At 45.4% G+C, this 27,589-nt stretch overlaps 1 protein-coding gene across 2 annotated transcripts in view; it reads right to left on the bottom strand.

Moving 5' to 3' along the window:
- The window catches only part of SIPA1 (signal-induced proliferation-associated 1), a 494,221-nt gene that overhangs the window by 262,056 nt on the left and 204,576 nt on the right, over positions 1 to 27,589 (bottom strand). For both annotated transcript variants that reach the window (XM_077456982.1, XM_077456990.1), the window contains exons 5-6: positions 10,530 to 10,704; positions 8,956 to 9,059 (exon numbers count right to left, since the gene is read on the bottom strand). In XM_077456982.1, the coding sequence (XP_077313108.1) occupies positions 8,956 to 9,059; positions 10,530 to 10,704 (279 nt within the window). The remainder of the gene's footprint in view (positions 1 to 8,955; positions 9,060 to 10,529; positions 10,705 to 27,589) is intronic.

The raw sequence follows: 27,589 nt of genomic DNA, 5'->3' as shown, positions 1-27,589 counted from the left end.
AAATGAGTTTCCTGTAAGAAAACTATTTGAGATTTAAATCTTTTCAACTCCATTATTAATCGTGTACGTTTCTCTGGGGTGTTTAGTCCCTTAACATTGTATGATGTGAAACTTATTTTAGTCATTTTTATTGTCAGTTCGGGGGGGGGGGGGGGAGGGAAAAAGAGAGGAGACGAAAAATAAATAAATATATAAAAATAAAACCCAATCCACGCCCCAAAACAACCCCTTCTTTCAGATAAATGAGAGACAGATACTATATCCGGAGCTGTCCCCCACGAATAAAATAAAAAAAAAAAAAAAAAAAAAAAACCCAACGCCTCCGACTTTTCCTCCACCTGGAGGAGAGGCGTTTAATATGGGGGTGTTAGTGAGCAAAAGAGGAGCAAGTGAACCGCGCCCACAACCAGCGTTCTCCACACTAACAATAATTATTTTTCTACCACATTCATCTTTTTCTTGTTAACATAGACATGATCTTTATCATTATCTTTACTTAATCCTTTACTTTTCACATATTCTCTCTATTCTTCCCCTTTATTTCTTTTCCCTTTCTCTTTCTCTTTCCCATCTTCTCTCCCTTCTCTCCCTCCTCCCCCTCATCATTTCTACTGCTACCCCTCTCTTCTTTTCCTTAAGTAAATTACTCTCCCCTCAACCCCCCCCCCCCCCCGCTATCAACAGGAAAGGGAGGGCAGGAGGGGAAGATGTGCGGGGGACACAAAAAAAAACAAAAAACAAAAACCATCTCCCCCTCCCCTCCCCTTCCCCCTCCAAAATCCAAAAACTTATTAGTATGCTTACATAGCTTTCCATTTGTTTAAACCTTAGTCAGATTTTTCATTGACAAAATCACACTTATTTTAATTGACTAAAATACGTCTAAAACTAGACCAATTCAGATGACTAAAATACAACTAAAACTAAAATGGCATTGTAGTCAAAGACTATGACTAAAACTAAATTTCAATTTGATGTCAAAATGAACTCTGCACTACCACATAAGAATAAGTAGGGGAAATCTAAGCTGCTGAAAGAAAAAAAAAAATAAGAAAAAGGCTTCAAACCTTAATACCATAAATAATAACATGTTATTATATTTTTATTCCATGCGTATATAATAAGTTTGGAAATTCTAGAGAAATGCTTAAATAATGCATTACAATTTAACTAAAACCATTAGGTTTTAGTCAACTAAAATGTACTGGAGATTTTAGTCAACTTTAATGTAATGGAGATTTTAGTCGACTAAAATACTTTATGACTAAAACTAAATCCAAATCCAAATTTAACGTCAAAATTAATGCTTGGGTGATCCAATGGGACACAGAAGGAAAAAAATTTGACTTGGATTTTTATCATTCTCTACTCTATCCAATAAAAAAAAAAATGTTTTAGTTATACTTTAAAATAGGTATTTTGTTATGTTATATCATATTGGATTTTTCCTATCATTTACATATCTGTATATGTTGTGGGCTAAATTCGATTTTGTATCTTTACTTATGATATTCCCCCCATACACAAAAATGTTTTATGGGTAAAGTATTAGATTTCTGCATCTCACTTAATTACTTCTGGTATCATGGGCATTTTTGTTGGCGTGGCTATGGGTGCGAAGTTTGCGCCAAGCCTCTCCAACTTATTTATGGCAGAGTTAAAATTTAAGTATTGGCGTATAACACGCTCATGCTATTTGCACCCGATTTTCATGGTGAAAAAGTGAGTGTTATACGCCAATAAATACAGTATTTAATACTTAAAGACCCCAGCTGTTTTTCTATCGGAGATTTATAGATGATCTACTATTTATACAGAGGGGGTCTGAAGACTCTATACACAAATGTTTATCTTATTTAAACTGTAATGATAACAATATTAAATTAAAGTACCAGGTTAGTACTACAAGCATACATTATTTGGATGTCACCATCGAAAGGCGTGGTCTTGAATTGATGACTAATGCCCTGTACATACGACCGCTTTCCCGTCGGAAAAACCTTCAGAGAAATTCCACTGAAAGTACGACGGGACTAGAAAAAGGAAGTTTAATAAGCCAATAGCCAAAAGCTTCCGTCTTGTTCTTGCTTCAGAGCATGCGCCGGTTTGGTCCGTCGGAACAGCATACAGACCAGCGGTTTTCCCGATAGGAATTGGTTCTGTCGGAAATATTTAGAACATGTTCTATTTCTAGCTCCATCAGAATTTTAGAAAAAAAAGTCTGATGAAGCATGCACACAATCGGAATATATATGATGAAAAGCTTCCGTCAGACTTTTTCTGTTGGACATTCCGTTCGTGTGTAAGCGGCATAAGGCTTACTTTAAGCCCACAGACAGGAATAGTTATCTGTCAGTTAATAGCAGACATAACCCTATATGGATTAAAAACATACCTAAAGGTCAAATGATGTGGGTAAAATGCAATTGTAGTAGACAGGAGGACAATTGTATGCAAGCTAATCATTTGAAGGCCAAATTCATGGAAAAGGGGTATGATGCAGAGGTTCTAGATAGCACTATACATGAGGTGGGGGTGTAACCTAGGGAGTTATGTATTAAAAATAAGGAGGGCACAACAAAATATGAACATCAACAATAGGGGTTTATCTCTAATTTCCACTACCAGTATAGGGAAGTGGAAGAGCTCTACAAGTGACATTGGCATGTGTATGCATGGATAGAGATTTGGGACCGGTATTACCTACTTGTCCCAAATTAATCTATACAAAAGCACCCAATTTCGGTGACCGTGTGGTCAAGAAACTTCTTGACGCACCAGACCAAAAAACAAAAACAAAATAGGATTCTATGCTTATAGAACATGTATCTTACGCAGGTCAATAAAAACTAGTAATAGGGTCTGCACCAGCTTCTCAAATAGGGAAGGTAGGGTGTTTAATATTGATGAATTTTTAACATGTAATGCATCTCATGTGTTATATTTATTATGGTTTCCATGTGGTCTGTATTTTGTGGGGAGAACAAAAAGACTCCTCAACATATGCATAGCAGAACATGTGGCCAACATAAAAAAGGGTTTTAAAAAACATAGTGTGTCCCTTCATTTTAGAGAGAAACCTAATTGGAACCCCACACTATTGCAGTTTTGTGGGATAGATTGCGTATATCCAGCGTGGAGAGATTCTAACAGGGCGAGAGATTGGTCTCAATGAGAAAATAAATGGATTTTTAAATGAATAGTCTGACACCCAAAAGGTTAAATATTGAGTTAGATCTCAACTGTTTTATCAATCATTTTTAATTCTAATATATTTGTGATATAATTATGTATTAGTACTGTATAGGTATGGTATATATGAACTATAGGATTGACTGTATAATCTATGATCTTTTATTTTATTTGTTTTCCATTGCTATAGAGCCGCATTGTTATCAAGAGGCAAGTCGATCAAATGATTTGTCTGCTGTACAATATTAGTATATATTTTTAATTTTTTGTTTGCTCTAATTACATTATTAGTGTCCTGTGGGGACACTGCAGGGACACCAGTCATCAACATCCAGTCATTTGCATATGAGGGCATATATTAGAATGGTTGCCGTGTCATACAGCCAATTCCAGAACAAAGTCAGAATGTCGGGACGTGGCTGTATGGCAACCGGAAGTGACGTCACACGTAGCATCGGATAGTGACGTCTGGTTTGGAGATCAACATTGGTGGGGTATGACATGGAGCTGTTGCCCTGGGCCCGTTGTGGCCATCATATGTTTGATTCTCTACACGCAATGCAAGTTTTAATTTGATTACATGTGAGTGCAATTACCTGTGGATCTGTTTTATGGTTTTAAAAAATTGTATCAAACGTTATTTGTACTATTGGAGTGTTAATTTTATCCTATATATGGTAGTTTTCCATTGACACGTGAGCGTGGAGAAGTCGTTGCCATTGTCCACAACCCCGAGGGGTAAAAGCCTAATTGCCAAACATGAGAGTGTGAGGCAATTATTTCTGGTTAATGGGAACATCGTATGGGGGAGTGGTGACACAAATGACACGTGGTGAGGAGTGGATATCTTTTATCTGTATGGACTCACTGTTATGCTATTCCAGTTGTGGACTTATTTATATTGGGCTCTGATTATGACATTTGCACCTTTTCCATCACTGGGTGTTTTTTAGTGCATGAAATAGGTGCTAACACCACTATTTATTTACATCTAGATTTGCTGACTGTTATTCCATATTTATTTAAAGTGGCAGCTTAACCACTTTCAGACCGGACCATTTTGCTGGTAAATGACCAGAGGTCTTTTTACACTTTGGCACTGCGCTGCTTTAACTGGTAATTGCGCGGTCATGCAATGTTGTACCCAAACAAAATTTGCGTCCTTTTCTTCCCACAAATAGAGCTTTCTTTTGATGGTATTTGATTGCCTCTGCGATTTTTATTTTTTGCGATATAAACGTAAAAAGACCGCAAATTTTGAAAAAAAATGATATTTTCTACTTTTTGTTATTAGAAAAATCCAATAAACTCAATTTTAGTCATACATTTAGGACAAAATGTATTCAGCCACATGTCTTTGGTAAAAAAAAAGTCAATAATTGTATATTTATTGGTTTGCGCAAAAGTTGTCACATCTACAAACTAAGGTACGTTTTCTGGAATTTACGCAGCTTTTAGTTTACGACTGCCTATCTCATTTCTTGAGGTGCTAAAATGACAGGGCAGTACAAAACCCCCCCAAATGACCCCATTTTGGAAAGTAGACCCCCTAAGGAAATTGATAAGAGGCATGTTGAGCCCATTGAATATTTTATTTTTTTGCCTCAAGCGATTGAATAATGACAAAAAAAAAATTTTTTTTTTTTTTTTACACAAAGTTGTCACTAAATGATATATTGCTCACACATGCTATGGGCGTATGTGAAATGACACCCCAAAATAAATTCTGCTGCTTCTCCTGAGTACGGGGATACCACATATGTGGGACTTTTTGGGAGCCTAGCCGCGTACAGGGCCCCGAAAACCAAGCACCGCCTTCAGGCTTTCTAAGGGCGTCAATTTTTGATTTCACGCCTCACTACCTATTACAGTTTTGAAGGCCATAAAATGCCAAGATGGCACAAAACCCCCACAAATGACCCCATTTTAGAAAGTAGACACCCCAAGCTATTTGCTGAGAGGCATGTTGAGTCCATGGAATATTTTATATTTTGCCACAAGTTGCGGGAAAATTACAAACTTTTTTTTTTTTTTTTTTTTTTTCACAAAGTTGTCACTAAATGATATATTGCTCATGCATGCCATGGGCATATGTGAAATGACACCCCAAAATAAATTCTGCTGCTTCTCCTGAGTACGGGGATACCACATATGTGGGACTTTTTGGGAGCCTAGCCGCGTACGGGGCCCCGAAAACCAAGCACCGCCTTCAGGCTTTCTAAGGGCGTAATTTTTTGAGTTCACTTCTCACTACCTATTACAGTTTTGAAGGCCATAAAATGCCAAGATGGCACAAAACCCCCACAAATGACCCCATTTTAGAAAGTAGACACCCCAAGCTATTTGCTGAGAGGCATGTTGAGTCCATGGAATATTTTATATTTTGCCACAAGTTGCGGGAAAATTACAAACTTTTTTTTTTTTTCACAAAGTTGTCACTAAATGATATATTGCTCACGCATGCCATGGGCATATGTGAAATGACACCCCAAAATAAATTCTGCTGCTTCTCCTGAGTACGGGGATACCACATATGTGGGACTTTTTGGGAGCCTAGCCGCGTACGGGGCCCCAAAAACCAAGCACCGCCTTCAGGCTTTCTAAGGGCGTTACAGTTTTGAAGGCCATAAAATGCCAAGATGGCACAAACCCCCCCCCCCCAAATGACCCCATTTTAGAAAGTAGACACCCCTAAATTTAGGGGTACACTAGTGAGACTAGGTAATAAATGGCGGGTGCCCTGAAACTATAAAAAAATAACTAACCAACCAGCGTCACCTGTAACAGTTATATGGTGATCACTGGTGAAAGGGTTAACTAGGGGGCAATCAGGGGGCTTTATGCGGTAGTATATGGGGGTCCCTGGCGCTATAAAAAGCTGCGGCGAACCTAAATACCTACCTGCCTAACTAGCGTCACCTGTGACACTAATACAGCGATCAGAAAAACGATCGCTTATTAGGCTGGGTTCACACTGGAGCGATGCGGGAACGCCACGAATGCGCGGCGGGTTCCCGCATCGCATGCCTCCCGGCGGCAGTTCACACTGCCCTATGCGAACTGCTGGGAGTGTCAGTGAAATGTTAATGACACCCCCAGATCAGTTCGCATATCGCAGTGCGATCTGCAAACTTGGATCGCATGGTGTGAACACCCATGCGATCCGATTCTGCTGCGGACCAAAAAAAGGGTCCCGTGCGAGTTTGCGGCGGGTGCGACACGAATTCAGCCATACTATCTGTATAGCTGAACTCGAATCGCACAGAGATCGGATGTGATTTGCACTGCAGTGCGGTGCGAATCACATCCGTTCTCATAAACCGCTGCAATGTGAACCCAGCCTTAGTGACACTGGCGACGGGGGGTGATCACGGGGTTAAACCTTTATTGGGGGGGTTAGGGGGGTACCTTAGAACTAAAGGGGGCTAACCCTAACTGCCCTAACAGTTATTAGTCACAAATGACACCTGCCGGGTGATCAGGGGGTTAAACCTTTATTAGGTAATAAATGGCGGGTGCCCTGAAACTATAAAAAAATAACTAACCAACCAGCGTCACCTGTAACAGTTATATGGTGATCACTGGTGAAAGGGTTAACTAGGGGGCAATCAGGGGGCTTTATGCGGTAGTATATGGGGGTCCCTAGCGCTATAAAAAGCTGCGGCGAACCTAAATACCTACCTGCCTAACTAGCGTCACCTGTGACACTAATACGGCGATCAGAAAAATGATCGCTTATTAGGCTGGGTTCACACTGGAGCGATGCGGAAACGCCGCGAATCCGCGGCGGGTTCCCGCATCGCATGCCTCCCGGCGGCAGTTCACACTGCCCTATGCGAACTGCTGGGAGTGTCAGTGAAATGTTACTGACACCCCCAGATCAGTTCGCATATCGCAGTGCGATCTGCAAACTCGGATCGCATGGTGTGAACACCCATGCGATCCGATTCTGCTGCGGGCCAAAAAAAGGGTCCCGTGCGAATTTGCGGCGGGTGCGGCGGGTGTGGCGGGTGCGGCGGGTGCGGCGAATGGCTGAACTCGAATCGCACAGAGATCGGATGTGATTTGCACTGCAGTGCGGTGCGAATCACATTCGTTCTCATAAACCGCTGCAATGTGAACCCAGCCTTAGTGACACTGGCGACGGGGGGTGATCACGGGGTTAAACCTTTATTGGGGGGGTTAGGGGGGTACATTAGAACTAAAGGGGGCTAACCCTAACTGCCCTAACAGTTATTACAGTCACAAATGACACCAATGCAAAAAAAAAAAAAAAATGACATTGGTGTCACTGTGACTGGGGGGCAGGGGTAATTGGGGGGGTGATCGGGGGGTAAAGGGGGGGTGTGAGTGTGCCTGGCATGTTCTACTGTGTGTGGGATGTGTTGGTGCAACTCACTGATCCGCTCTCCTCCGTGTCGGAACGAAAAATACCGACACGGAGGAGAGAATACATCACTTCCTCTCCTGTGTTTACATTACAGGAGAGGAAGTGATGTCACCGGGGATTTCCATTCGTCGGGAGCGATCGCGAGGGGGTGGCCATGAATGAATGGCCGTCCCCTCGTCCGGGATCGCTCCCGAACGAAAACCGACCGCCGCAGGCACCGGGCGGGGGCCCGATCGGGCCCCCGACCCGCGGGAGGCAAAGGACGTACATATATGTGCTTATGCCTGCCCGTGCCATTCTGATGACGTACATCGGCGTGAGGCGGTCGGCAAGTGGTTAAGTAGATGCTTATGTAGTTTTGGTGCAGTGGTAGGATCAATTAAGTAGTGGGGGTAATTTTAGATCCTGTTAAGTATATCTTTACTTATGGATCTGCTGCATTTAGGTATAAAAGTGTTTTCTTTTATGCCTTATAACGAACACTTTCCTATGCAACCATAATGATTTATTTTAAGTATTACAAGTATGAGGCTCAATGCTTCTCTGACTTGTTTAAAGTTTTCTGTAATGCTAAATATTTGTAGTCTTTTTTAATCCTTCATGGCTTCATGCATATGGCTGCAAGAGGGCCACACAGCATACACTTGGACATAATTCTCTGCCTAGAAGTTACATATGCAGTATACAGCCCACTGCTAGCAGCCTGTCAAAATCAATGACAGGCTGAAATATGCAGCTGCTGTATGAAGATATACATGCAAGTGGTACTTGGGTAAAGTTACTTCATGTGCATATTACTGTATAAAACATCTGCATATTTCAGTCTGTCGTTGATCTTGACAGGCTGCTGGCAGCAAGCTGTACAACCTAAATGTACTCTGGATGGCTCTCTTACTTCCCCCTTGTGCAGGAAGCCGAATGAATATGAACTTGAATATTGCCATATGTGGATGCATCATCAGCTAAACCCAGCACACAAAAAGGTCCACATTTTAAATACAGAACATTGTTACACGCTACATCTAAACAAAAGAGTTTGAAATCTCTTTATTTTTTACCAACCCAATAGTCTGTAGATGAAGAACTGGTGTAAAAACATAGACCCTAGTATGTTATATTATGTATAATAACTTTCTAAGGTCTGTTTAGCACCTCAATAAAACTAAAAAAAAAGGAATTAAAATATGCATGCGTTTTAGGGTATGTACACAAAAAGTACAATAAAATGCTTCCAACAACATAAAGACAGAAACATGAATGTGATATAAATGATGGCTTACTGTCCACATAATGTGATTAGATTATCAGTTATAACATGAAAAGTAAGCAATCGCCTGAGAAATTTGTTGCTGATGCTTCTTTTCTTTGGTTACCTGTTGACTGTTGCTTGCAGTAAATGGAAGCATTGTTGATACATGAAACATGATCTCATAATCTTGATAACGAGTATAGAGAGAGTGAGTACCCGTGCTGTCAGCTGTGAACAATGAAAGTGCTAGAGGTTATAAAATATTTGTGATTTTAACATTGAGATGGAATTCTATGTATATATCAGTGTGTTCCTATAATATTGGTTAAATGCTATACAAGTTTTACAATCATTCAAACAAATTAGCAAAGTCCTGAAATATATAAAGTTTAGCAAAATCTGTCAGCATGCTCAAAAATTTCTGTCATATAGTTCATACAGAATTGAAGTGTTCACAAGGAGAATCACAAATGTGCAAACAGATTTCTGGGCTGTTTGGATACATAATCCATTAGCTGATGTTTTCAACATTCACAAAAGATTCATGCATTTTTCTAATCCAATCCTTGCTTTGGTCTTTGACCCTTCAGCTCCCGGGGAGATGCTCTTTATTATTATGTTTAGAGAACCATTATGTTATGTTGCTGTACTCGTGAATTTTCCACCTATGTTCATGCCTTGCACTAGAAGAGAGTTTTAATACTTCAATAAACTTTGTTACTTTTTTATACTGTTACATTTTATTTACCTGCGATCACCATGGACACTTCATTTAAAGCGGTTCTTCACCCTAAAGAGGAAGTTCCGCTAGTATTATCCCTCCCCCCCTCCGGTGCCACAATCGGCACCTTTCGGGGGGGAGGGGGGTGCAGTTACCTGGATAATCCAGGTAACTGCACCCACTTCCGGCCAGACCGCCGCATGGCTCCGCCCCCCGTTGTGTTCTGGGAAACACACAGTTCCCAGAGACACAGCGGGGAACCAGCGCAGCGCGACTCGCGCATGCGCAGTAGGGAACCGGGCAGTGAAGCCCTCTTCCTTCACTTCCCGATTCCCTGACAGAGGATGGCGGCGGTGGCTGCAGCGAGACGAGCGATAGCTCGTCATCTGCCGCCGACATCGCTGGAACCTGGGACAGGTAAGTGTGATATTATTAAAAGTCAGCAGCTGCAATATTAGTAGCTGCTGGCTTTTAATATTTTTTTTTTTTGTGCAGCTCCTCTTTAAAGTCCCCTGGGCGGATTTTTGCTTTTTTATACAATATAGGGATGGAGGTGTTTCATGCTAGGGAGCAGCTCTCAGACTTTCTGTTCTCAGCATTGTTAAACCTAGTGGACTTCAGGGAGGACAATTTATCAGGATCAGAGCAGTTTTCAATAGAGCTGTCTGTAGGAGAGGTAGATATTCACTCTCTTCTTTACAGGTGTGCATTAGTAAAGTAACAGCGCCAATTTCATTGTTTATTATTTCATTCATTGTACTGAATGGGTAAAGGCCAAGTCTTGTTGTGCTTCCATTGGGTTGAGTGAGAGTGCTTCTTATGGCATGCAGGGATTTTACAGAAGTGAGTGTATAATACCCATTGGTCTGGTAAAAGAGGGGATTGCAGTAGGCATCAAAAGCCTTAAATTGGAAGACTGTCAAATATTTTTCTTGTGTAAAAATTTGCCTAGCTTCGGGGGAAAAAAAATCACTTACTTTTATTGTCCAGCTGTGCACGATATTTGTCAAACCCCTTCAGTCTGATTTCATCCCCTAGAAGGCTCAAAAACTCCTTAAAAGCTGGTCCAGCTGTCTCATTGTTATACATTTCTTCTTCAGTAGCTTGTCCACTCTTACAGTACAAAACTCCAATTTTTCTTTGAAAACTAAGCTGAAAGTTAAAAGTGAAAAATTGAAATGCTGCAAAAAGTTGTTTGAACCTTAAGACATATTCAAGTTTATAAATGTTCCTATTTATATGTTTCCTTAACAAACTAACATACAACTAATATACGTGGGTTACCCCAATAAAAATCAGGGTTCTACCCTTTATAGTGGACAATTTGGAAAGGAGCTACATGATTGGATAGGGTATTGAAGTATATATAGACTACTGGGGTGCCTGCCTCCTGAGGTTTGATGGCATTGAGACTCTATTCACACAGGGGCAACTTTGGATCTGACTTCAAGTCGCCCCAAGTCGCCCTTGTCACCTCAAGTAGCGCTACATGTAAAAATCAATGTAAGTGAATGAGAGCCATCTTAATACACACTACTGAAGTCGCTCTGACTTCAGAAAAGGTTCCTGTACTACTTCAATCCAACTTCTAGGCGACTTGCACCAATTGATTTCAATGGAAGTCGCCTCCAAATCTGATCTCCATCTATATTGAAGTGACAATGTTGCCTCTCTCACAGAATAATCAGCTGTTGAGGGGGAACTCCACACCAAATTTTAAATTAAAAAAAAGGCATGGGTTCCCCTTCCAGAAGCATACCAGGCCCTTAGGTCTGGTATGGATTTTAAGGGGAACCCCCTACACTGAAAAAACGCCGTGGGGGTCCCTCCAAAATCCATACCAGACCCTTATCCGAGCACGCAGCCTGTCAGGAAAGGGGGTGGAACCCCGCCCCTTATAACATCACAGTCCAAGCATAACTCGGTGACCACGCCCCAAACTTATAAGTCGCCATGCACATCTCACAGGCCATTACAGCGGAAGAGAGCATTGTGTCAACATCGGAAGAAGAAAGAAGAGAGAAGAGGTAAGAAGGACGGAGGAGACCGGGCTCCTCCACTAGTAAAAGAGCTGCAAGAAGATAGCGGAGGAGCACGGGAGAAGACGCTGGAGAGCGGGAGACCACGCCGGAGAGCGGAAGAAGAGGCCTAACAGAGCGGAGGAGTCAGAATAAGAACCCCCGACGTCGAAAGAAGACCCCGCAGCTGATTAATAAATTACTTTAAAAACCTGTGTTCTGTTTTTTTTTTTTATTGATACTTTTTCCCCCATGTGAATGGGTAGGGGTACGATGTACCCCTTACTCATTCACATAGGGTGGGGGGCCTGGATCTGGGGGCCCCCTTATTAAAAGGGGCTCCTGGATTCTGATAATCCCCCCGCCTGCAGGCCTCGACAATCAATGGCCAGGGTTATCGGGATGAGGCCCTTGTCCTCATCAACATGCGCTCGCTCGTCCCCACCCTCTTTCCTGACCGGCCAGGCTGCGTGCTCAGATAAGGGTCTGCTATGGATTTTGGGGGGACCCCCACGCCGTTTTTTTATTTAAAATTTGGCGTGGAATTCCCCCCTCGAGAGCTGATTATTCTCTGATTGGCCACTGCCAAAGTCGCCTGGGCTGGGGCGACTTAAAGTTGCCCCAAGTCGTGTTGAAGTCACTCCAAGTTGCGCTGTTATTCATACTCAAGTCGTGTCCAAGTTGCCTCCAAAAGTCTTGCTGGAAGTCGTGTTGCCCCTGTGTGAATGGAGTCTAAGGCTTCATTCACACTAATGCGTTTTTTGATGCTTTTTGCAGAAATGCAGGGACATTTTTTAACATGGGTTCCTATGGAATATGTTCACATCAATGCATTTTTTTGCCTCTGCGTTTTTGGAAAGGGTCGGGACGCTGCATTTTGCATGTAATAGAAGTCAATTGACCTGCATCCAAAACGCAAATACCGAGTTTTTACAGCGATTTGCGTTTTTTTTGTCTTTTTTTTCCCTTTTTTTACACTGTATATAGCTGGTAGCTAAGCAACCACACTGTAAAAAAAAATGCAAGGCACGGCAAAAACACGGCAAGCAGCGCTAAAAGAACTGCAGAAATGCTCAAAGCAACATGCATAGATGTGAATCGGGCCTAAGAGTCTCTGATCCTGTAGGAGCAAAGAAACCACCACCCAGCCCAAGGGCAATATCTAATTGACTACAGCAGCTCCCTCCACACTGGTGCACACATGTAACATTGCAGTAATACTTAAACATTACTACACAAATATGATATATGAAAAACTAAGGAACATATGAATACTCTGTCTGGTAAGAGGGGTTTTTGATCTGCCCACTGAGAAACAAGTTGCATATGCCAAGGGGCAGAGTTGAAATATGGCCTGGAAAGGGTTTAATAGGAAAATAAGAGCACACCTGGAAGAGGTGACATGGGTAAAATATTTAGAGGTGTCTCAATCAATGTAAGGCAGTCCCTGCTTATCTCAACATACAGGACTCCCCCCCCCCCCACAATACTGAGCAATTTACAATGTGAGTGTGCAATAGGAAGATGCATCCAGGTGTATGAGAATTTCATAAAACTACTGTCAGTGCATCTGAGGCAGCAACAGTAAAAGCTGTTACATAGTTAGTCTGGTTGAAAAAAGTACATCTATTTCAACCAATAAAAATACCAACCAAAAAAATAGGATTTATTGTACTCACCTTAAAATCCTTTTCTCTGTAGTTCACCGACTGACACAGCTCCTTTCTTAGACCATTGGGTTGTTACACCACCTTCAGGAGAGGACTAGGCATGACATGTTAACATGTTATAATAAAACTAGAACTTTCTAGTTCTGCCCAAGGGGCAGTCCCTTAGGTAACAACCCCTCAGCCTGCTACTGCAGCTTCAGTTTTTTTCTGCTTAGTGAAGGAGAAGGACCTAGGAACCTGTGAGCCCATCGGTCCATGGATTTTTCAGCAGAAGCTTTGTTTTTTGCACAAGATTAAACATCCTGCGATCTGCTATCAACAGCCGGCTGGGTGACAGGCTGGATACTCTTATCCTTGTAGTCTCCCCAGCCTGGCCAGCAAGCGTGTGCAGGCCAGAGTTCCGCATTGGGTCGGCCATGACATGCCCCAGCTCCAGGGGCAGTCGATGAGCGTATATGCTCTGGGGCACACATATGACCTGGCTACCGATGTCTGCGTCACAGTGTGCCGGGCCAGCAGCCACCCTGTACTGATCGGAGAGTGGGTCTGTGATGGAATGTCTCCCAGCTCTTCAGGACTGGTAAGTACAGCTCTCCCTGCCTCAGTGGGGCTGAGCAGCTGGTTATTCCCTGGGAGGTCGATTTGGGGGTCCCTCACCTCCCGCTCTTCTCTCTCTGTTCCCTATCTTCCCTCCCTCCCCCTTCCTTGTAGGGGATGCTTCATGGGCTGCTGAGCGGTGTGTGTGCTATAAACAGGGGCTCTCACCTAGGGGGGGCTGCGCTGGATGGCTGTGCCCTGGACGTACGTAGGTCTCTCCCTGGAGGTGTCTGGAGGCTGTGTCTGCTTATTGCTGTAGCACTGTTTCCCCGCCATTTCTCTTCCTGTTTTTTCACTGGTATACAGTGCTCGACGGGCATTTTTGGTGTGACCAGGGAGCAGCATGCTCTGTCTCCCTCTTCCTGTAGTTCAGCGGCCATTTTCCCTGTGATTATGTGCTTTATACTGGACACTCGGCGGCCCTTTTCTTGAAGCCTGAACAAATATTTTCAGTTTCAGCGCCATTCAGAGCAGCTCTACACAGCGCGGTGGGGTCTCCTATACATCTGGGAGCTGACACAGGACACAGGGACTCTTAGCCCGATGGTGCAGAACTCTGTCAGTGTGGTGAGTCCTGCGGGTAGAGCCCCTCAGCCAGCAGCAGTTTGGAGGGTGAGACCATCACTGTCCTAAGTCCCCAACAGGTGGCAGATAGCGTAGGGTCAGCATGGCTTCAGAAACTGGTATTTGTTCCCCCGAAATACAGGCAATTTCAACCGGTACACCTGCATTCAGTGCAGTGCCTCTGGACGCTTTGTCGGCGGTCCTCAATGCGTTCGTTGCCAAGATGGAGGCAGTGTATGGGTGCAAAGGTGGTAAAAAAATGGCCCCTGCCCCCAGTTCTCTGAGGAGAGCTGTGACGCAGACTTGGGCCCTGCTGAGGCTGGTGACCCCTGTTCTGTCATTTCAGATGACGCTGACCAGGCCCGATTGGACAGTGAGGATGAGTCCCCGTCCGAGTCCGTGAGCGACAAAGCACTTGTTGGAGCACTTAACACAGATGTGCATGATACCCTGAAAATTCAGGAGTCAGCAGATCCCTCTGCTGATGTAGAGGTCCCTTTTGGGTCCTGTAAGCCAGCTCGTACACCTAAGGTGTTCCAGTATCTGACTTATTTCAATAAGTTCATTTACAAAAAATGGGGTCGACCACAACGAACCTTTTCGGTCCCCAGTATTTAGGTTAAACAAAATAACCACGATTCCGGTAGAGGGGACTCCTGCCTTTAAAGATCCCATGGACAGAAAGGCAGAGGCAGTGGCTCGTTCCTTGTTCATGGTTGTGGAGTCCACTATGCGACCAGTACTGGCATCCGCACTTGTGTCTCAGACACTGAGTGGGCAAAACTTTTGCACTGCAAATTGGGATAGCAACAGGCCTCTCCTGTCTGCATGGAACTAGAAGACCAATTAGTGCAAGGCCTTAAGTACATTTGTGACGCGGCCCTGGATGTGGATGTGGCGATCACAATGCAGACCCTGCAGAAATTTGGGTGGCTGTTGAACCTAGAGAAGTTGTGATTTACCAACTCACCGTTTGGAGTTCCGAGGCTTACTGCTGGACTCCACGGAAGCGAGAGTATTTCTCCCTTCAGACAAGCTGCAGACTCTCAGAGCCACGGTAAAACTGCTGATGAACCGCAGGTGGTCGTCGCAACATTTCTGCATGCGAGTCCTGGGACTCATGGTGGAGGCAGTACTATATGCCCAGTTTCACACCAGAGTTGTGCAGAAGGAGATTTTGACAAAGTGGGACAAATCTCCGTTGTCCCTGGATCGGCAGATTCAGGTGAGCTAGTTAGTCCGGGATTTCCTGCTCTGGTGGCTGATATCCCCGGCACTTCAGTCCGGGAAGTCGTTCCTACCTCTGAAATGGACAGAGATCACAACGGACCTAGCCTGACTGGCTGGGGTGGAGTAATGGCAGTTCAGTCGACCCAGGGCCTCTGGTCGTGGAGGAATCCAAGTTGCCGATCAATCTGCTCGAGCTGAGAGCGATCAGGCTCTGTCTCTCCACATGGTCGATAAGACTTCAAGGGCGTCTAATCAGGATCCAGTCAGACAACGCCATGGCGGTGGCATACATCAATCACCAAGGAGGAACAAGAAGCTTGGGCGCCGCACGGGAGGTCGCTCACATCCTTCAGTGGGCAGAGCAACATGTAACAGCCCTGTCGGCCATTTACATCCTGGGAGTGGAGAAATGGCAAGTGGACTACATAAGTCGCCAGATGCTGGACCCAGGGGAATGGGCGTTGCATCTGGAGGTGTTCAAGCTACTGTGCCTGCAATATGGCACACCAGATGTGGATCTTCTGGCCTCCCGTCTCAATCGTAAGGTGCCAAAAATTTCTTGTCCAGGACAAGAGATCCTTGGGCAGACGCGTCAGACTATGCCTTTCCTCCGCTGAAACTGTTACAACGTCTGCTCCAGAGTGGAGGCCGAGGGGATTCCAGTAATACTGATTGCTCCAGATTGGCCCCAGCATCCCTGGTACGCAGACCTAGTGGGCCTGGTGGCAGACGCCCCATGGTGACTGCCGTTACGGGAGGAACTTCTGTCTCGAGGTCCGATTCTCCATCCTGCTTTACCATCGCTAGTTTTAACGGCATGGCTATTGAGAGCCAGGTGTTGAGGAACCGGGGTCTTTCGGACTCGGTGATTCCAACTATGTTGCGAGCACGGAAATCTTCTTCTCAAAAGATATATCATCGTACCTGGAAGGCCTACATCTCCATGTGTGAGGAGAAAGGTTATTCTATATCCAGGATCCTGCTGTTTCTACAGCAAGGAGTAGACCAGAAATTGGCTTTAAGAACCATTAAGGGACAAATATCAGCTTTGGCTGTCTTTTTTCAGTGACCCCTAGCATCTCACTCTCTAGTGAGCACTTTTGTTCAAGGGGTCCGACATGTAGTTCCTCCGGTGCGTCCACCGTTACCTCCGTGGGATCTGAACCTGGTGTTATCGGCACTTCAAAAACCGCCATTTGAAAATACTTGGAGATCCCTCTGTTGACTCTTTCCCAGAAAGTGGTCTTTCCTGACAGACTCCATGGCAGCCTACGTGTGGGTTTAGTCCCGCATTTGAAAATACTTGGAGATCCCTCTGTTGACTCTTTCCCAGAAAGTGGTCTTTCCTGACAGACTCCATGGCAGCCTACGTGTGGGTTTAGTCCCGCCTCCATTACCCTATAGGACGACACTCCCATAAATCTTTGCTCCCTGCCAGAGGCCGTGTTCTTTTTTTGTCCTCCTCCATAGGACCTAACATGTGTCTTTTTACCCTGAAGACTTGCATTTTTTTCTGCGATACGGACCGGCCGAGCGACTTGGAGTCGTATATTTCCAATAAGCTCTAGCTACTAGCGGAGTATGGAAAAGGGGCATATGGAAGAGGCGCTGAAGAGGTGTATGCCTGGTCACTGACAGGTGAAGCCGCGTGATTAGTCGTGAGCCTAGCTACTAGCAGGTGACTTTCGCCCCCCCCCCCCTCCTCCCAGAAGTCCGGCATGTGTGGGGACCTACCTCGGCTGGTGTCCGTCTACAGGAGTGGTGAGCTGTTTGTTTTTTCCATGGCAGCCTTTCTGTGTCAGTTCTGTATGTTTCTTTGCTGTTTTGCAGTGGCTTTTCTTTCTCCATACACCGCACAGCGCTGTATCTGGCTTGCTGGGCGGCTGGTTTCCTTGCGTTCCAGCCGCCCAGTTACTTCCTCGTTCGCCGCTCGGTCGTTTTGCGCATGCGCGAGACCGGTGCGAGGACGAGGCTTGGTTCGCGCATGCGCGTTGCGGGCTTCGCGCATGCGCACTAGCATTTTTATGACGAAATTCGTGACGTCATTAAGGCGGCAGTTTTAAAAACAGAAAACAACTTGCAGTGATTCTAGGATACTTGTAAAGCCTGCAGTGCCATTCCTGAGCCCTGGTTTCTCAGCATTAGGTATGTGTCTCTGTTAAGGTCAGTTTATCTCTGCCTCCTCAGCTGTTTTCTGGGTTTAATTGAGGCTGTGTTATCTCCAGCCCTGATGGATCCTTTGGATACCTCACCGCCTGCTAGTGGCCAGCCCTCTCGGAGAAGGTACTTGTTTTTTTGGGTTACCTGCCGGGGGGGGTGGCGACAGTGGAACATTAGGGAATGTTCCACTAACACTGCTGGGTTTTTCCCTTTTTCAGCCCTTCTAGGTCTACTCAGCGACGGAGTTCTCACCGAGGAAGTGATTCGTCTAAATCCCACCGCCGGCATTCCTCTTCCAGATCCAGACGACATGATTCTCCTGTGAGAACCAGTCTCCATAGCCGGGAATCTTCCCGCCCTTCAACAGCCTGCCCAGGTAACGCAGCTGAAGGTTTATGCTGGGGATGCAGGACGCAGGTTCCTGCTGACAAGTTCCTTTGTGATGCCTGTTATGTTAAAGCGACAGGTGAAAGGAGTGACTCTGACCAACAGCTGAAGTCTATGGTGGAAAGATTGGTCAAGGACAGTCTAAAGAAATTTGAAGCCCCCCAGTTGTCTCCCATAGAGTCTCCAAGGTCTCCGGGGAGTGATGCTCAGGCCCAGGACACATGGGATTCCTCGTTGCCTAGCCACCCGTCTGCTGTCCTCTCAGAGAGTGAATCTGAGGAGGAAGAGTCTAGTTCGGGTTTTGACTTTGCCCTGCTCCCTCCCTTGGTCAAAGCTATCAAGGAAACACTGAACTGGGAGGAGCCGGTAGTGGCCCCGGCGAAACAAAGAGAGTTTTTTAAGCAGTTAAAGAAGGAGCGTATTAGCTTCCCTTTCCTCTCAGAGTTGGGAGAAGTGATCTCGGATGATTGGAGTAAGGTAGAGAAAAAGAATTCTCTTCTATCTAAAATTCAGAGACTTTACCCTTCTAAGGTAAGGACGCTCTGGATAGGAGATTTGATTCTGACCTGAAGAGGATCTATCTTACGGCTGGCATGGCCTTTAAGCCGACCCTGGCCTTAGCGGCTCTGTCTAGAGCGATCGAAGTTTGGTCCGATAGTGTTGATGAAACACTCAGGAATGTTTCTGAAGATCTGGCCAAGAGTTCTCCCATTCAAGAACTAAGACTGGCTTCAGCCTTCTTAGGAGAGGCCTCGATCGATATTATCCGACTGGTGGCTCGAGTTATGCTCTCATCTGTAATTGCCAAGCGTGCCCTGTGGCTCCGTCCTTGGCTAGCCGATCCCGCTTCTAAGCAGGTTTGGTGCCATATTCCTTTTGATGGTTCTTCCCTTTTCAGCAAAAAGCTGGATAGTGCTATGACTCGAGCCACTGGGGGTAGGTTGGGTTGGGATTTCTCCCCCAGGATAGGCGCCTGCAGAATCAAAGGAGATTGTTCCCAAGAAAGCAGGGTCAAGATCGTGCCAGGGAGGCACGTACTTACAGGCCTGGTCGGAATTTTCCAGATCTTAGAGGTCCAGACAGACACAAAAAATCCGCAAAAGGCAGTTCGATGGGGGAAAAGGAGCCTACTAAGTCCTTTTGAGATCGTGCCCGTCCAGGTGGTCCGGGTAGGAGCTTGTTTGTTCCGCTTTCGGCACGTCTGGGCGGCCTTGATCCAGGACTTTTGGACCGTCAAGACGGTTTCCTCCGGGCACACGTGGTCGTTCAGCAGTGTCCCCAAACTCAAATGTGTTCCCACATCCTTTCCAGAGTCAGAAGAAAAAAGACAAATTCTTCTAACCTACATAAGATCAAGGCGCCGCTATTCCTGTTCCAGACGATCAACGCGGCTTGGGAATGTACTCCCCTCTTTTCCTGGTCCAGAAAAAGAACGGTACGTGGAGACCTGTAATAGACTTGACGCGTCTAAATCGCTTCATAAGAAATTCAAAATGGAAACGCTGTCCACGATTCAACATTCAGGGCAGCCAGGAGACTGGCTTGTCTCAATAGACCTCAAAGACGCCTATTTTCACGTCCCAGTGGCCACAGAGTTCCAACAGTTTCTTCGTTTCTCCATTGGCCAGCTTCATTTACAGTTTACCTGCCTTCCTTTTGGTCTGTCAACCTCTCCTCGCACATTCTCGAAGGTCCTTCTAGCAGTCGTAGCATTGTTGAGAGTCAGGAAAATCCGGATTCATCATTACCTGGACGATTTGCTTCTTCTTGCTCAGGACAAGGATTGTCTCTTGAAACACAGGGATCAAGTCATCGCATCCCTCAAGGAATTCGGGTGGCTCCTGAATTTAGAGAAAAGCCAGTTAGTTCCTACACAGTCTCTCGTGTTCCTCGGCGCCCTGTTCAATACGGCAAAAGGTACCATCTCTCTGCCCGAGGAGAAGATTGCAGTAGTACGGGACAGGATCCACCTCGCTCTCTCTTTGTCTCGTCTCAGGGCTCTTCATTGCCTAAAGATCATAGGCACCATGGTGTCTACTATACCGATGGTGAAGGGGGCACAGTGGAGGATGCGCCCCTTTCAAATGGGTTTTCTTCGCCAATGGTCGGGAGAAAAGGTCCAGTCCAGCGAGATTACTCAGACCATGAGAAGTTCCCTCCTCTGGTGGCTTCGTCGGGAGAATCTATTGAATTGCCACTCTCTTTTTCCAATCAAATGGATCTCAGTAACGTCAGATGCCAGCAACAAGGGCTGGGGGGCACATTGTCTATTGGAAGTGGCTCAGGGCATTTGGGGTCTTTCCCTCTCGGGGAATAGTGTCAAATGTGTTAGAACTTCGAGCAGCCTTCCTAGCGCTGTTGGCATTTCCGCATCTGGTAATGAGTGCATCCGTAGTCCTCAGGCTGGACAATACGACTGCGGTCGCATAAGTAAGGAAGCAAGGGGGCACCAGAAGTCGGTCTCTGCTGAGGGAAGTGGATCCAATAATGCGTTGGGCCCAGAGGAATCTGGCCAACCTAACAGCAGCTTATGTGCCTGGAGTTCTCAATGTCCAAGCGGACTTTCTATCACAAGTCCACTTGGACAACAACGAGTGGACCCTTCACAAAGATGTGTTTCAGTGGGTTCTATCCCTGGGGATGTCTCCAGAAGTGGATCTCTTCGCCTCCTGTTTCAACAGGAAGCTAACAAGGTTTTATTTAAGGTTCAAGGATCAGCAGGCCTACGGGATAGATGCCCTATCAGAGCAGTGGTGGTTCCACAAGGCATACACCTTCCCTCCAATTCCAATTATCTTTCAGTTCCTGAAGAGACTCAGATGGGAAGAAGTGGAGGTGTTGGCAATAATTCCGCATTGGCCCAACAGGCCTTGGTTTCCTCTCCTATCCCTCCTCAGCTTTCGGGACCCAGTTCCTCTTCCGTCCGGAGGGGACCTGCTCTCCCAGGGGTCGATTCTCCATCCATGTCCGGCTCACCTTCAGTTGAGGGTCTGGTTCTTGAGAGGGGAAGGCTGGAAGCACTGGGGTGTCCTAAGGAAGCCATTTCCACCCTCTTAAGTGCAAGGAGAAGAAGTACTAATAAGGTGTATGAACGGATTTGGACCAAAAACTTTTTCTTATGTGTCCTCCAGAACCAGTTCCTACGTTTTACCCACAGTTCAAGACGTTTTGGGTTTCCTGCAATCAAGCGTGGACTTACCCTTATCAGTTAGCTCCCTTCGGGTTCAAGTCTCGGCTATTTCCGCATTTACAGGGGTTCAGTGGGCTAAGCATGCCCTTATCCAGCAGTTCTTCAAAGGCGCAGTAAGATTGAGACCCCAGAGAAAGCCCAGATTCCTTAAATGGGATCTGCCTCTAGTGCTGGATTTTTTTCTCTTCTCAGTAAGGCTCTTTCCATCAGAGAACTCACCTTGAAAACTGCATTCCTGGTGGCGGTCACCAACGAGTACCAGAGATTCAAGCTCTAGGAGTCAAGGAGCCTTTTCTAACTTTTTTCCGGACAGAGTGGTCCCAGTTCCAATGTTGGGGTCAAACCCTAAGGTCACTTCGGTTTTTCATGAAAATCAAGAAATCTCTCTACCCTTATTCAGATCCTCGGATTCCTCGGAAATTCATCCTCTTGATGTTGGGCGCTCATTAAAGCTCTATTTGGAAGCTACAGCTCCATTCCGGCAGTCGGACTTCCTGTTTGTTCTGTTCTGTGGGAAGAACAAGGGCACTAGAGCATCAGTCAGGTCAATTGCGGCATGGATAGTTCAAGCGATCCAGTGGGCATACAGAGTAAGGGGCTTGGCTCCTCCTCAGGCGGTGTCGGCGTATTCGACCAGAAGTCTTTCTATCTCGTGGGCGGCCTCTCGCCACGTGGCTCCTGATGTGATTTGCAGGGCGGCCTCATGGTCTTCGATTCACACCTTTATGTCTAATTATTGTGTTGAGCCGGCGGCTCTATCCTCAGTTGACTTTGGAGTCAAAGTTTTGTCGGTTGAAGGTGTCAAATAAATCTTTGTTAAGCAGCCTTTTTGCCCACCCGGGTGTGTCTTGGCGAGTTATTTCCCACACGTAGGCTGCCATGGAGTCTGTCAGGAAAACGGAAAATTTATGTCAAATACTTACCGTAATTTTCCTTTCCTGATGGACTCCATGGCAGCAGGAGTTCCCTCCCAAATGGCTGGAGTAGGATAGTTACCGAACACGGCCTCTGGCAGGGAGCAAAGATTTATGGGAGTGTCATCCTATAGGGTAATGGAGGCGGGACTAAACCCACACGTAGGCTGCCATGGAGTCCATCAGGAAAGGAAAATTACGGTAAGTATTTGACATAAATTTTCCGTTTTCTAGTGGCCATTACTTTGGTTATCCATAAGGATAAGGTGGTGTTGCGTCCACAACCTTCTTTTCTGCCGAAGGTGGTTTCGGCGTGCCACATCATTGAAGATTGTTACCATCTCTGTGTCCTAAGCCGACACATCCTAAGGAGGTGACCCTTCATTCCCTGGACGTGGTTCGGACTCTGAGGGTGAATTTGTCTGCTACGACTCCCTTTTTCAAAAGTCAGACTCCTTGTTTGTTTTGGTGGCTGGTCCAAAAAAAGGCATAGCGGTCTCGGCGGCCACCATTTCCAGGTGGATCAGACAGATTGTAGTTACCTAAGGGGTTACCTAAGGATTGTAGTTACCGTTTTTTACCACCTTTGCGCCCACACGCCGCCTCCATCTTGGCAACCAACAAATTGAGGACTGCCGACAAAGCATCCAGAGGCATCTGCAGGCGAACCGGTTGCAGTTGCCTGGATTTCGGGGGAAGAAACACCAGTTTCTGAAGCCATGCTGACCCTACGCTGAAACTGAAAAAAACGTGTTCAGGCTTCAAGAAAGTGGTCGTCGAGCATACAGTATAAAGGACATAATCACAGGGAAAATGGCTGCCGAACTACAGGAAGATGGAGACAGAGCATACTGCTCCCTGGTCAAACCAAAAATGGCCACCAAGCACTGTATACCATGAGGGACAGTGAAAAAAACTGGCAGAGAAATGGCAGAGAAACAGTGCTACAGCGATCAACAGACACAGACTCCAGACACCTCCAGGGAGAGACCTACACACATCCAGGGCACAGCCATCAACGCAGTCCCCCCCAGATGAGAGCCCCCCAGGAGAGCCCATCTATGGCACACACACCGCTCAGCAGCCCAGGCAGCATCCCCCACAGGGAAGGGGGGAGGGAAGATAGGGACAGGGAGAGAAGAGAGGGAGGTGAGGGACCCCCGAATTGACCTCCCAGGGAATGCTCAGCTGCTCAGCCACACCGAGGCAGGGAGAGCTGTACTTACCAGTCCAGAAGAGCTGGGTGACATTCCATCACAGACCCACTCTCCGATCAGTACGGGGTGGCTGCTGGTCCGGCACACTGTGACGCAGACATCAGTAGCCAGGTCATATGTGTGCCTCGGAGCATATATACGCTCACCGACTGACATCACCCTGGAGCTGGGGCATGTCGTGGTCGACCCAGCGCGGAGCTCTGGTCTGCACATGCTCGCTGGTCAGGCTGGGGAGACTACAAGGATAAGAGTATCTAGCCTGTCACCCAGTCAGCTGTTGATAGCAGATCACAGGATCTTTAATCTTGCGCAAAAAGCAAAGCTTCTGCAGAAAAATCCACGGACCGATGGGCCCGCAGGGTTCCTAGGTTCTTCTCCTTCACTAGGCAGAAACAAACTGAAGCTGAAGCTGCAGTAGCAGGCTGAGGGGGTGTTATCTAAGGGACCGCCTCTTGGGCAGAACTAGAAAGTTCTAGTTTTATTATCACATGTTAACATGTTATGCCTAGTCCTCTCCTGAAGGTAGCGTAACAACCCTATGGTCTAAGAAAGGAGCTGTGTCAGTTGGTGAACGTAAGAGAAAAGCTGTTATGAGTGGCTGCACTGGGCACAGTGCCCAGTTTGATGATGTTAGTGTACAAAGTTTCTAGTCCAGTGGGGGTGCAAGGCCACCACCTGGCCACGGAGAAAAAACTGTTTCATTTGCATGGTAATTCCCATGATGCAGCACATATATGATCATTTCATAACCTTCAAATAGTAATACACAAATATAATCAATTATCAATGAACACTTAATTAGGGGTATACAAATAGGAGAGATAACCCTGGAAGCCATCAAGACCTGTGAGAAGCATATCATCTGGGTTCTCCAGGTAGTCAGTGTCCAGCATCCTTATTTAGACTTGATTCACATTTATTCACGTTGTTTTTGAGCATTTTTGCAGTGCTTTTTGCTGTGCTTTCTGCATTTTTATAACCCTGTTTTTTTAACTGCGATTTGCGCTCTGCTTTTTTTTTTTTTTTTTACATTCACTGTATATAGTCGGTTACTAAGAAGGGGGCTGGGAAGTCAGCCGTCACATCCTTAACAACTGATGAGTCATCACATGTCAGGTCAATGTAAAAAAAAAAATTTGTAAAAAAAAAAACGGTGTGGGCTCCCCCCCTCCCTTAGGTCCATACTAGGCTCTTCAGGTCTGGTAGGGCTGTGAAGGGGTGACACCCACCCACGCAAAAATATAAAAAAATGGCATGGGGCCCCCCAAAATCCATACTAGACCCCTAATCCGAACATGCAGCTCCGCAGGTCAGGAAAGGGAGGGGACAAGCGAGTGCCCCCGCTCCTGAACCATACCAGGCTGCATGCCCTCAACATGGGGGGGTGCATGTTGATGGGGACAAGGGCTCTTCAGGTCTGGTATGGATGTGGAAGGGACACCCCTATGCCAAAATTAAAAAAGAAAAAGGCATCGGGCCCCCCCAAAATCCATACCAGACCCCAAATTTGAACGTGCCGCCCCAAAGGTCAGGAAAGGGAGGGGACGAGTGAGCCTCTCCCCTGAACCATACCAGGCTGCATGCCCCCACCCCAAAGCACCTTGTTCCCATGTTTATGAGGACAAGGGCCTCTTCCCCACAAACCTGGCTGTTGGTTGTGGGGGTCTACGGGCAGGGGGCTTATCACAATCTGGAATCCCCCTTTAATAAGGGGGCCCCCAGATCACGGCCCCCCCATGTGAATGAGTATGGAGTACATTGTACCTCTACCCATTCACCAAAAAAGTAGTGCAGTGTGACAAAAGACAAGAAACTGTTTTTGACAAGTCCTTTATAAAAAATGTCTTCTTCCTCAGGTCTTCTTCCTCCAGTCTTCTTCCTCCTGTCTTCTTCCTCTGACGCCACTCCCACCGCCGACCTGCTGAATATAAAAAAAAAGATCCTCCTCCAACTCTGCGTCCCGCCAATTTGTCCGTTCCGATGTTGCACATTTCTTATATAACTATGGGGCATGACCATCTGATGATGTCATCCAGAGGCCCTGCCCCCGCATGATAGATCTGTGACATCATAAGGGAGTCATTGAAGTCTATTACATGCAAAACACTGCATGCTGTGGGAAAAAAGTCCCTGACCCTTTCCAAAAATGCAGAGGCACAAAAATGCATTGATGTGAATGTGTTCAATAGGAACCCATGTTAAAAATAATGTTCTGCGATTCTGCAAAAAGCATGAAAAAATGCATTAGAGAGGAGGCGGAGTCTTGCTCAATGGACATGTCCCACTAGAGCTCTGTTCTGTGAAGAAGGAGAACCGCTAAACAAAGACAACCCGCCAAATTATTTCTTACAAAAACTCTGTCTGAACATTCCTGTGAGGTGAGAGAATCATTTGGACTAAAAATGGTATTGGGGGAAGCCCAGAATAAGTTTAAAAATACCCCCAGAGGAGACGCTCAGGCAAAGACTGCAGTGAAAATTGCGCCAGTCACCTCAGCACACAATCATAAAGACACAGCGGTCTCAGCAAGTCTCCTCAGAAGAATCTGATACTGAATTATTTCTGTCACAGAAATCTTCACATGAATTAACTGCACCCCAAGCCTTATGAAACAATTTGAGAAGATGCTGAACAAAGCATTAAAGAATACCTCAGAACAAATAACCATTAATCTGACTAAAGAAATCAGAGAATTGGGAGATCGCACAGCTGCGCTGGAAATCAAAGTTGAAGAAATAGAAAACTCAACACTTGAATACTTGAATGAAATAGATCTTCTTAAAGAAGAAAACATTACACTACAAAATAAACTGGAAGATTATGAGAACCGTGCAAGAATGTCCAATTTGCGATTCAGAGGCATATCTGAATCGATCACTGACTTATCTGCCACAATAACAGCATTATGCCAAGAATTGCACCCAGGAATACCGATTGAAAGGCTGGAAATGGACAGGGTGCACAGAGCTCTCATGCCTTAAAAAAGCAGATGGACCCCCACGTGACATCATAGCAAAGTTCCATTTTTATCGCACAAAGGAACAACTCTTAATTGCAGCCAGAGAGAAAGACAACCTAACCTTCCAGGGTCACAATTTTCAGATTTTTGCTGATCTCTCTCAAGTAACCATTTCTAAAAGACGTGCCATTAAACCACATTTGATGGAATTACAACGTCATAACATCACATACCAATGGGGTTTTCCATTCTCCATACGCTTCAGCTACAAAGGTACCAAACACATCTGTAGATCACCGAACGAACTTCAACAAGCCTTACTTGACCTTAAATTGATCGATGGAACATCTGCAGCTACAACTGCACGTAGAAGAACAGCATCTACCTCTTCCCTACCTAACTTATCCCATGCAACCGGGAAAAATGGGGTTCCTCACACACATAAAAGGAGTCGCTATGTTTCCCCTCCACAGGGCCAAGAAGATCCAATGGACTGACAGGCTATTCTTTAAGAAATACAGTTATAAGCTAACATGGGAGATATGTTCCCAGAGGAACTATAACATACTGAACTCATTAACTATGCTCATTTGACCCAAAATTGCAGCCTGCACCTGTATCCTATGAATAGAATACATTATGGGTCAGGGGAAATCCCCTACTAAGGTTACACCTGAATATGCTGACCACAATCACATGGGAACTTCATTTTCATCAGCTATCTCCAATATATGAAACAAAGTTTATTTTTCTCTTTACCTAAATAGAATGGTTAAAAGAGCTCTCCTTATTTACTACTTGCAACCTAGAGTTGCATAATATTATCATTAAACAAATAAGGAGACTCATTCATGAGTGAAAAGATACAATTTATTTCTAGGGTTGATGTATTTATATGGGCTTTATAAACAAAGTTTTAGAGAAGTCTAAGTTCTTGATAAAAGACATACCACATTTACCTTTTTTTTAGATTAGATAGACTACTTTTTCAAGTATTGCAGCAATTTAATAAACTAAATATTATTTTTTTTCTTCTTGGAAAACCTATTATAGAAAATAGATAATACTTTCATTAATCCATAAGGGCTATAAACATACATCCTAGCGATTCAAAAAGATTTATTTTTATTT

This window comes from Lithobates pipiens, unplaced genomic scaffold, assembly GCF_037356315.1.
Source record: "Lithobates pipiens isolate NorthernLeopardFrog02 unplaced genomic scaffold, aLitPip1_a1.2 Scaffold_10, whole genome shotgun sequence".
Lineage (NCBI taxonomy): Eukaryota > Metazoa > Chordata > Amphibia > Anura > Ranidae > Lithobates > Lithobates pipiens.
This window is presented reverse-complemented; position numbering and strand designations above follow the sequence as displayed.